The sequence below is a fragment of the Vigna unguiculata genome, chromosome 5 (genome assembly GCF_004118075.2).
Source record: "Vigna unguiculata cultivar IT97K-499-35 chromosome 5, ASM411807v1, whole genome shotgun sequence".
NCBI lineage: Eukaryota > Viridiplantae > Streptophyta > Magnoliopsida > Fabales > Fabaceae > Vigna > Vigna unguiculata.
In genome coordinates, this window is record NC_040283.1 from 12,673,848 (window position 1) to 12,686,731 (window position 12,884).

Consider the following 12,884-nt stretch of genomic DNA (forward strand, 5'->3'; position numbering starts at 1 on the left):
TAATGTTTGAAATCTCATATTATGTTTCAATTTAAATGCAGATCATTAAACTAGATATAAACTAAACCAGTTTTCATCTGAATCAGTTTCTGATGTGTACATGCAAACACAAACTTGGTAAATTACCATGCTACTTCATGTGTAAAGTACAAAGGCCGCATCAAATTATGAGGTGGTGAGTAATGACACATTTTTGTAGTCAACCAAAGATGTTTGAAACGGTTAAGAAGTGAATTTTAAATTTAACTTAATCTCACCGAACCGATTTATAAGATAAAGGTTATATTCACTTATATATTATAAATCTGTCTTATTTCTAGTCGATGTAGTAGTTCTAACGGAATAAAAATCTCAAAAGAAGTCAAAGTAGAATGCATACAAAAACATAACCAGAGCTTGACTTACTTATATTAAAGCCAAGGAAGGGAGAAGCAAGCATATATACACGTCACAACCACCTTCTCATCTGCTCCACTCTTTCCTGTTATCTTCCTCTTTCAACTGCTATATCTTGTTGCTCTGGTCTAATAAATATGGTTGAGTCAGCCATGTCAAAGACAATGATGGAGGAAGTAATGGCAAGTTGGTCAGAGGGGTCAGAGGAAGAAGAGCTTGTGAGAGAGCTTTTGGATGATGGCTCTCCCCTTCTTGTGCTGTCTCAGGAGGCAATTCAAAACCCCATAACAAAACCCTCTTCAACTCACTTCCTCTCCAACATTTACTCAGGACCTACCATCTCAGATATTGAAAATGCCTTGTCACTCACCAACCACAGAGACCACTTTCCACCACTCTCATCACCCAGGTATATATATAAATGTTTTCAAACTTCTCTGCATTACTTTCTTTTGTTAAAAGTTCAGTTTCCTGAATTCACCATTCATGTTTCTTGTTTTGTTTTTCAGAATTTCAATATTGGAGAGGGGTTTGAGCAAGATTGAGAATAAGTATACCCTCAAAATCAAATGCTTTGGCAATGGGATGGGAGATGATGGATACAAGTGGAGAAAATATGGACAGAAATCTATTAAGAATAGTCCAAATCCTAGGTAAATTCTTTCTTCTAGGTAAATTTTTTCTTCTATACAATTGATGTATGAAGATAATAATAATAATAATAATTCACCTTTTGATTTCAAATTCTTTACACATTTACTGGGAGGTAAAAAAGCTGCAGAGATTTCCATGAATCTGTCCTCTTATGCATGTACAGTACTTTGGCGTTACTTCAAAAGTCTTTCACTCAGAAACAAAAGGGACATGCACTTAGTTTTACACTCACTACACGTTTACATAAAGTTTTCTATAAATATATCATTTTTTTTTTCATAAATTAAAATTTACTTCAATTTTGTCAATACTCTCTCATCTAACTTTGTGAATAAATTGAGCTACATAACTTGATTTTAACTCAGAATCTGAATTCAATTTTTTTCCTAAATAATTATTGAAGTAAGAACTTAAATATGATCCTTCTCATACAAGCTCATTCTCCTGAAAACTCACAAAAAACACTCTTCTCTTCACCCAGAAATTACAGAGTGAGTCTCTTGCTTCAATGGCATTAAATGCATCAACTTAGACCATATTATACTGTCTTTTATCCTCTCAGAACAGATTAGTACACACCTGAACTTAAAATACACTAATCAATCTGAAAGCCACTAATAAATTCACAGTAATCAGTAGCAACGACATTTTAAGAAAAACCACTGGTTAGTGTGATTTTCACAATCAGATTGTCTTTGTCGTTGTATCAAATCTGCATGTATCTGAGAACTCTATGATGTGTAATAGAGATGATATAGAAAAGGTAAGAGGGTGAGGAATATTTTACACGTCACTACGTCAGTATGTTTCCTACGGTATTCGTGTCTTGTCATAACCAAAGATATGGCAAATTGGCTTCACAGTTTCATCACAAATTTAATCACTACAGGCCTAGCCTAGTTACCTAAAACATCCATTTTTTTCATCACAACCTACCCATGTTGTTGTGTTATAATTTGTGAGAGGCCTATTCATTCATCCATATACTGCCCGACAAATACAAATTTAAGATTAAAAGCTACTTTAATAGTTGCAACAAACATGCATAACAAAAGTTTGATATGTATTGTTTAACATATGATGCCACTTTTCATGGCAACTCTGACAAAGTAGTACTATGATGTTAAGTTTTTTTTTTTTTTATCAGATGATATCAATATTTTATACGAATTAAACTCCTATTTTATTAATATTTTGTTTGTTAAGTTAATTTCTCATATATAATACAAAGTTTAATTATGTATTACTAATTTTGATTTTATGGAACCTGCAGGAGTTACTATAGGTGCACAAACCCAAGGTGCAGTGCCAAGAAGCAAGTTGAGAGATCCATTGAGGACCCAGACACTCTAATCATAACCTATGAAGGGCTCCACTTGCACTTTGCTTACCCATATTTTGTCATGGGCCAACCAAACCAATCTCAATCCGATCAACCTATCAAGAAGTCCAAACCCACTTCTTCAGAGGACCAAGTCCAAGCCCATATAGAAGATTATGTCCATGAGGCCCAATCAAGTGCTACTTCGGGTGTGATGCCATCCACTTCACTGGACTCTCCACAAGACATGGCCCAGGAAAACATGGGCTCACAAGGATTGCTTGAAGATATGGTCCCATTCATGGTTCGGAACCCATCAAACAGTGTGAACACAAAATTTTCTTGTTCGTCGTTTCGATCTCCTCCAACATCTCCTATGTGGCTTAAATTCTAGGACTTAATTTATAATTATGAATGTGTAAAGATTTAGAAACACAATAATTTTAGATATAATGGCTTTGCTTATGTGAATTTAATATATAATGTAATAGTATAGTTTTTATGTCACGTGATCGAAGGAAGGAAAAAGGTTCTTCTAATTCTATTCTAGAGTTAAATCATAATTAAAAAATTATTTTTCTCTGTTCATTTTGTCCAAATTTGTCTATCATTTGAGTGTAAAATAAAAATAAGAACGAACGAATAAGATAACGATGGAAATTAATATGATATAATGCATAAATAAAACATGTTGATGGAATCATGTGTTACCTTGAATAAAATCACGAACAATTATTTTCAAATAGTGAGAATCTTCTAGAAACTTATTCTAAAAATGTTAAAAAATATTATTTATTAAATTTATATATTAAAAGATAGTGTATATTTGTCATGTTACAATTATTGATTTTTTTTATCACGTGTTTTAGTACTGTTCTCAATTCATGATATGTGGACAGCTAACATTTAAAAGAAAGACAAAACTTAGACAAGATATTGTAGATATAGTTGGTAAGTTTTTTCAATTCGATCTAGAGATTCTCCTGGATAATATGATATATATTTAGTAACATTATTTAGTACACGTGGGAATATTTAAAATTTGATTGAAAATTTTGATATGTAAGCTTTTTCCAATAAAGAATATGTAAATTTTGTAGCAAGCTTTTTTTATTGGCTAAAATTTACTAAAAATTATAAAATTGGGAGAGATGATCTTAAATAAGTTATGAAAAGTATCAAATTATAATTTTTAACCATAAAGTATATTAAAATATATATACCATTTAATTTTCCTATAATTTTTGTTGGGTTAGTATGTAATATAATAAGTTACAGTAGTTGAATAGATGTAAGATGGCATAACACCTATGAGTTGTACCCATCCAATTGATGCAACTTGCTACCAAGATACCAAAGTTTTGAAAAAAAAAAATATTATGTACTGCATGTACCTATGTGTCATATGAATAATAGTAAGACATTGCAAAAATAATGAAGGAAAACGATGATTCATCGTTAAACGTTTAGCAAGTGTATTAATTGTTAATATAGTAATAAAATATTGTCATTTGAAATTGAATTGATTAAATACTAGATTATTAATTTATGTAATTTTGAGCAACTAAAATTTGACAGAATGACAACATAAATTATAACAAAAACTTTAATCACAAATATAGAATTATAACAAAAACTTTAATCAAAATAAAAAATATCCTAGAATTGATTTCATATCTTTTTTTATATAATTCTACTATTTTTAGTTGATGCAAGAAGTGTAATTATTCATTTGAGTTTATTCAGAGTTGTTTACTCTTAATTCCTTAGATAAGCAAATATATTCATTGAATTCTAATCTCTAATCTTTTAGGCCACTTAAAATTCAATAGAATCATGAAGAATAGTAATCATTTCAATGTTAAACTAATTAGATATGTCCAATTTTTCATTTGTGACAAAAATAATTTGTTCTATTTATAATCACAAATAATCTCCAAATCTCATGATTCTGAAATTGCTCAAAAAATAAACATTAGAACTATAAAAAAAACAAATAGATAAATTAAATTAACTAAACATCAATTTTGAAGGTTTAGAAATTATGACCAAAAGTTTTACATCAATCATCAAAAAAAAGAGAATATTAGTTTTGCATGATGCAAAAGCCAAAAAATAAATATAAACTAGAATCAAAAGAAGTAGAAAATGAAGAAGATGGTCCCTTGTACTCTCATCTCCTCCTCCTTAATGGTTTCATGTGTTTCTCCTTTTGTTGAGGTTGTTACCTCTCCCTCGTAACCGTTTTTCTATTTTTTTTTCTTTTTATTTTTCTTTTAATCATTTTTAGTCCAAACAATATTAAAAGTTAGTACTGCTCACTAAAAAATTCACAGGTAGTAGAAAATTCACAAGCCACCAATGAAACTTGCTAGTTTGCATTCTATATCTTTGAGCCAAATCCATTGATTGTGAAAAAATTCATGAGTCACCCATGTAACTCGCAGATTTGAATTTTGCATCTTTGGAATCGAATCCACATATTGTGGAAAAATTCACATGTTGCTTGCGAAATTCCCTGATTTGCTTTCTTCACTTTTGGCATTAACTCTCTCCTAGTTGTGATTACAACACCTCAAAACACATGTTTACAATGTACAAACTCAAATCTATGATCCGAAACAAAGATAATGCATAAAGAAATCATTCCAATGATGAAAAAATGTATGAAAATTGCCTAAACTAATGTACAAATGCAAAGACATTTTATCTATTTATTACATTTTTTTCTAATAATTTTTCAAAATTTCTCTCATTTTGTCCAAAAGTTAGAAAACTAGAATTGAAGAATGGAGGCATGTTGAAATTATCCACTATCATATAGGGTGTCCTGGGTAGAATTGACGGGGTTACTTGTTCGACTAAAAAGTAAGATTAATTAAATTTTAAATAATTTATATATTTAGATATTTTTAATTAAAGATTTATTGAAAGAAATGATTTTATTAGACTAAGTTTTTTTTATGAGTCTTATAAATATTTGGGTTAAATGTTATTAAAATTGTATTTCGTGTCTATTCCAAAATATGTAACAATTTCGTTTCTACATTTTATAAAGTAATGCAAAAATGTTGTCAACAACAAACAAACTCAAATGACATTAGAGTCTTCTTTCCTACCCACAACTCTTTCTTTCTTATGAGTGCAACTCTTTTTACTGGTGAAGGACGACCTTGGTAGTGGTTACCGAGGCAATTGGTAGTAGGCAATATTTTTCCTAAATTCATATCTCATATATACTAAAACAAAATCTATTCCATTCATGACTTGATTGCCTCATCCATATCTTCCTCCCCTCATTCCCACTCATTTCATCAATAACGGATCTTCAGACAATATTTTAAGAGTGTCAAAATAAATATATAAAAATTTTGGAGGTACCAGATACATAAAATACATTAAAATTATAAAAAAAACTTTTATTTATATATTAATTTACATATAGAAAAAAAAAAATTGGGGGATTGCACCCCATCAACCTGTACTACCCTTTCATGTCTTAGTTGTCGCATGCTCACTTCTCCTTCCTCTATCCCTACAATTGTCTTCCCTCCTTGGTTGCTCCTAGTGTCCCTTCTAGTGATATCTCATCAAAACCGCCTCCTTCTTGATTGTAGATCCAACCACCATGTGTAATCACCCCATCCTGTAAGGAGAAGAGACTTTAACATCGTTAAGTCTGTTTGTTGTCAATAACATTTTTCATTACTTTATAAAATATAGAAACAAAAGTGGTACATATTTTGAAACTAAAACAAAATATATATTTAACCCTAAATATTTTTATTTTTATATAAGTATATATTTCAATTTTTTTTAACTTATCAATTCATCTATTTATTTTCTCTTGAAATGCAAGTTGTTGAAAGTCTAAAAAGGATTGGAGAGAGAGAATGCAAGCTAATTGACAAACTAGATAAGAAAACTAAAATAATAACTACGCAATCTCGGTTGATAACAAAATCAATTGAAAAGATACGTAAAGGAAAATGAAAAGTATATTCAAAACTCGATATAATGAAAGCTTTTAATGGAGACTAAATTAAAAATGCTTAAAAAATATTTAAAAAACTCAATTAAACCTATTAAAAATTATGGAATTATGGTGCTATTTTTTTTATTTATATTTACGTATTATTAAATTGTGGTGATGGAGACATGCTAATTTTAAGAGTATTATGACATATACGGAATCTTTAACACAGATAACACACTCTCCATTTTCTTTTACCAAAATATATTGTAGATTTTATTTACCTGAAAGCTTTTACTGTAATTGTTTAGAATCCGATTTTCGAGAAATTGAATTCTAAACGTATTTTCGGTGTTTATGTTAAAAAAACATGCTAATGCAAAATTATGTTTAGTATTCGATTTTTCGAAAATCGAATTCTGAATTAACACAATAAAAATGTATTATCTAAGTAAATAAAAGCTAAAAACTGCTCTTTTGGTAAGAAGAAAGTGTATTCTATGTTAAAAAATTCGAAATATACAAGTCATTTTCGATTTTCTTCTACAAATTTTTAACTTAAAAGGGACTTGAATCTTAGGGTCCTTCCAAACATCATCCATCATAATATTCAATCCAAAAAACTACTATATATGCTATTGATAATTTCCTAAAGAAAATATTAAAAATTAATTAAAAAAAAGGGCTGAAATAATATTTTGAAAAGGACATTTAAACGAATATAAGTTATGACCAAAAACACTTTTGATATATATAAAAAAAATCTTTAATGTTTTTACTAAAAAAAAATTCTTAAAAATGCTCTTATTTAAGAAAATTAGTATTTTATACAATACTAAAATAATAAAAAATGAGAAGTCTAAATATTAAAGTTCAAAATGTATAAATTCAAAAATAAAATTATTAATCCATTAATAGAGCTAAAAGTAAATTTAAACTACAAGTATTAGTTTAATTTAAATTTGAAACGAAGCACAAGCATTGTGGTTTTGTTCATATCCTAATAAAGATAAAGGTGATAGTGCAGAAGCACGAGCATTTTGTGGGTTTGACAAAGCTGTGGCAAGAATGTGAACACTGTCACACTGAGTACAGTTTGAAACAGCCATGGCTTCGTGTTTTCTTCCACATATTTTTCGCATTAAAAGCGACAATAATGGTTATAAACCAACAACTCCCTCTTCCTTCATTAAATGAACCTGCCTTAAATTTTCTAACTTTCATCTATTTTCTATCTTTACACAATACCTTTACTTCTTCTTTTCTTTCTCATGTAACATATTTAGAACAAAGGAAATGCATCGTAACCTGTCACTAATCATATACATTAGTTTTTTATATATAAAATCATAATAGGCATTATTATAAAATCTTATCACTAAGGGTATGTTTAAATCTTAAAGTTCTATCAATATCATCACATGAAAACTCCACACAATTGAAAAACCAAAAGATATAAAAAAGACATGGAAGTGAAAAACATTCATTCAAAAGAAACGCTACCTTCTGTTGAGCTAATGAAAATATAATACGTTTTGAAAAATCTCATATTATCTATGATAACATAGAGATTGGGTGTTATTGACTATATAATAGACTCTAAGTCCACGATATTTCTTACCTCAAGTTAAAGACACTTTGAATTAGTGTTTGACTTTTTTTATACTCTTGTAATATAGTGTTGTGAGACGTTTAAATTCTTGTTTTGGAGATTATAGGTGTGTTTGAGATCAAAGGAGTGAGAGTATTTTATGTGTATTGTACAAATTTACAAATAATGATTTTTGTATAGTTGTGGTTTTTTATCTTTATTTGGAATTTCCACGTTATATTCTTGTATTCGTTGTGTTAATCTTATTTCTTTGGTAATAAGATGATTCTTGAGGGTAAAGACGATAATATTCTTAATTGATGATGATTTTTTCCGAACACTGTCAAACTATTACTAAAACATATACTTTAACGATTTGTGAAGATATCATATCTAAGAGCAATATTAAAATTTGTAAAGACATTAACACATCTATTTAAAAATTTTCTCTAAAGATATCGGAACTTCGAATCCATAGTCTTAACATTAACATCTATTAAGAAATCAAACTCCATCCAATCAAATGAAATAACTTGCATGTATTATTTACTTTTTGAAGTATTTTCATGGAGGTTTATCTGCTCACACCATCCCCAACACAAGAAAATCCAACGGCTGCTCATCATAAATACATCTTCATTTCTGTAATAGAAAAATAGTAATTCACGCATATAACAAAAAAAATGATTTGCACATTATTATTGCATTTACTATTTAAAATGAAGAATATTGACCAAAGTGGTAAAGATAGTGGTTATATAATATATTGAATATGCTTGACCAAATGTCTATAATTATTCAAAGCTAAGATATTAAATAGCTTTTAATATATTGTATACTATCTATGTCTTCTAAGGTTTTGTAGAGTCAAGGAGGTTGATTGAGTCATGTCTAGGGTTAATTGGTTTAATGTTAATGTTGATGGTACTATTCGAAGTTGTGGTGGACATATTAGATTGTGATACTCTTTGATCACCAATTCTTGGAACCCTCTTATAATAAATTAAGCAAGAAAAAGAAATTCAATCACCTTTGGTTTCACTTCTTTTATAATTTAGAATTCAATTTTCATTCTAACTAATCTTTAAAAATCACGTCTTTTTTTACAAACATATTAATATTTATATTTGAGTAAATCATCAACTTCGTATGAGAAATTTTTAAAGTCTCATATTCAATTCAAATGGGTAAAAGGAGTATCATATAAGAAAAACAGACAACACATTTTATTTTAAAATGTAAGAAGAAAGTGGTATATACTGTGATATTATGAGTTTAAATGTGTATTGATACCTACTTTTTTCCTTAAAAAATTTCAACAATAAATATATAAAATAATTTGATCATAATTGTGATACTCATAATTGTGACAACAGATTCCAAAATGGAAATCTCATTTTCCAATTACGCCTTTTATACATGAAAATAAATACGAAACATTAGTTAAAGCACCTAGTCAAGTCAGCTTTAACCAATGATTTATGAGTATGGTTTCTCCTTTGAAACATATGTTAGACACCTGAAATCATAATTAATAGCTTCAATTTAAATTATTTACACTCTTTTTTTTCTATTTGGTAACCATGCCATCAAATTGTTTAGAGGTGAAATAATTAAGAACCTTGGTGAGTGACGATGGAAAGTAGTTAAATATTTGCGAAGGTTTGATAGGAAGAATACGTTGATCCATCACATTCTTGTATGAGAAAGTTGATGATATATAAACATTTATTGAGGCGAAGATATTTTTTATATTTAAGTATAAAAGATTATTGGTGAACGTAAATAATATGATTATCGTCATCATGGCCTATCTCTAGCGTCATTTTGCAATATTGATATATGTTTTTGGTGATTAAATATTAATGAAGGTTGGACGTTGCGTTGAAGGAGCAAGGTATTGTTTGGTTCACATGTTACTTACCAATACCATTGATGGTGATGTGTGCATCTAAGAGCTCCAAAACCTGGTGAATAAATTAAAGCCACACAAGGCTTTCACAATCACTTTTGCGTCACTTGCTTTGATTTGAGGGTTGAATTAAATTATGATAATTAGTGGTGTGAGAGAAATCACTGTGTGCCATTAATGAAGATTGGAGTTTTGATCAACACTCTCTTGCACACAAATTAAGCACGTAGATGATGGTTATGGAGTTGGGTGGTCCTCTCAAACCCAAACCCTAGATTTTATATCTGGAGATAGTGAATTCATGAAACTTTGCATATGCTTCATCACCCATCAATGTCATAATAATTTGACCAAAGAAAGTAAATGTTTGGCTTTATTGTTTCATTGTTATTGCTTGCAATTTGGAGTCACTCATAATAAGTGCATGCACAATTTTTTACTTAGGTTTCAGTTTATGGATAAGATGTGTGTCAACGAGAAGCACTTAAAATTTAGGTTTAGTTTTTTAGGAAAAGATAATGTTTAATATGATAGGCATTACCTTAGAAAAATTCCATGATGCCAAATAACGTGGTTTTAAGTTACTTAAGATTGCCAAATCTAGTGAAAAAGAAAAGAATAGGTGAGACTGATTTTATAGTCAAGAAATAACAAGAATTTAGTTTAAATATTTTAATGAAGTTAGAGAAACAAATGAATTAAAAAAAATTTGATTATTGTATATATCATGTATTAAAATTTGTTTACTATGTGATAGGTTATTTATTTATTAAGTTTTAAATAAAAACTTGAATGTTTTATCTTTGTAAACATTTTATTGCATGTTAAATATTTGTATTCGCGGGAAAATCATATACATTAAGTATTACAAATTTTAATTAATTGAAAAAAATTTGCTAATAGTGACGAAGTTATATTCTCACTTAGTAAAAAGGTATAAATTAATTAATTACAATTGTAAAATACTAATAAAGCAATAAAATTAATTTTTAATTACAAATTTTATCCTCCATTGTCATTTTACAAATCTTATCACGCATTTTATTATTACGTTTTTTCCAATTTTTTACATACTTTATCAGTATATTGTGTAAAAAAAATTGAGTTTCAAAAAACCAAAATCGTTTTATCATCAAATTTCACAAAATAATATCCTTCTATCACCAACAAAAAAATGGTAAAATCTTGGAAAAAATTGTGTGATAAAATGAATGACACTTAAAATCTTGATTCTAATATATATATATATATATATATATATATATATATATATATATATATATATATATATATATATATATATATATATATATATATATATATATATATAGATAGATATATATATATATATATATATATATATATATATATATATATATATATATAGATATAGTAACACACAAGAAAACCTTCGATGATTTGTGAAATAACAATATAGGTGAAATAAAATTACATACATAGATATAGATTCTTTTTCTAATAAGCTAAAGTATCTCTTAAAAATTTGATGTGTGACATCTCACCCACAAGGACATCAAAACTTTGGTGTAGATAATTGAAGATTAAAAACATAAATGAAAAGTAGTTTTTAGAACAAACCAGAAATCTCTTCCAAAAAGGAACATATCATAAATAATCACTTTACTGTTGTATGCATTTACTATTTCATTTATATAAACTAATGAAAACATATCAACTTCTGTGTCCATTTTTTTAATACGAACAAAAGGTAATTAAATTATAAATTATTAAAATAAATATAAATATTTTTTACAATTCATTTATATGTAGTTTTTATTTCTTTTATATATAGTTTTATTTAATTAATTTAAAAATAATTAAATTTAAGAAAAACGGTTAAATAGAAAATTAGTAAAATTCAAAAGAAAAACCACTTGATAAAACTGAAAAAAGTGACCACAAAAAAGTGAATTATCTTTAGTATAAATTATGAAATTAAATAGAAATATATATATATATATATATATAACTTTATTGTAAATAATTTTATTTTATTTTATAAGTAATTTTATCATTAAAAATGTGATAAATCCTAAAAAAAGGATTTTAAAATAAAAAATTCATAAAATTGATAAATTAATTATTTTAATTAAAAAATATCTAAAGCACAAATTTGAAAAACAAATATGAACATGAAAAAGGAAAATTCCTTTATATCTAGATAAATTTAATTATTATGTTTGTCTTATTATTTAAGTTTTATTTATAGTTTATTAATTATCATATGTTTTAAATTTTACATATTTATTAAATTCTTTGAGGTAAAAGAAAGTTAAGAAAAAATAAACTGAAACATGTTAGAGAAAAAAAAAAACATTGGATAAGTAAGAAATTGTACCTCTTAAGAAAACACTAGATTATTAAAAATTCAATGATAATAATGCTATATGTGATGGTAGATAATTGATGTCAAATTATAATGATTAAGTGATAAAATGTGGGATCAATCTAAATATGTCATTTTTTTTGTCACATCAACATGGTGAAAGTGATTTACATGGGTAGAGTAAGACAATGCATATGTACAAGTTATTTGCTCATAGATTCGTTTTACTTTTTGTTTTGTGTTCTCCATTATTGGATTTTGCAGAGCCACTATCTGCACATTACAACGGTTCTATTTGGCCACGTTTCAGTTCACATTGTTAAATCAAATGTTCTCACATTCACACTTTAAAATTTCAAATCTTTCCCAAATTCTTCACTCATCCAAATTACTGGTCAGAATTGTTTCACTTGTCAGGTTGAAATCCTTCCCTTAAAATAGTAAATATTGTGAGGCTTAATATATTTTTTGGTTTTTCTTCATTTTCACTTTTTAAATTTTAATATTAAGTGTTATATTCAAACCATTTGTTATTTTTTTTTTTAATTGAACATATTCAAGAATTCGGTAAGAAATTATTTAAATACATACAGTCGTTCTTTTATTTATACGTCTGATTTAAATTAATTAGAACAACAAACAAATACACAACACTAAAGAAAAAAAATAATTTAAAGATTAGGATTGAAT

General features: G+C 27.4%; 1 protein-coding gene across 1 annotated transcript; it reads left to right on the forward strand.

Moving 5' to 3' along the window:
• The first annotated feature begins 377 nt into the window (after positions 1-377).
• LOC114185969 (probable WRKY transcription factor 49) lies at positions 378-2,889 on the forward strand. The gene is made up of 3 exons (XM_028073959.1): positions 378-805; positions 906-1,049; positions 2,324-2,889. The coding sequence occupies exons 1-3, from the start codon at positions 534-536 to the stop codon at positions 2,763-2,765; spliced, it is 858 nt and encodes a 285-aa protein (XP_027929760.1). The 5' UTR covers positions 378-533; the 3' UTR covers positions 2,766-2,889.
• The last annotated feature ends 9,995 nt before the right edge of the window (positions 2,890-12,884 follow it).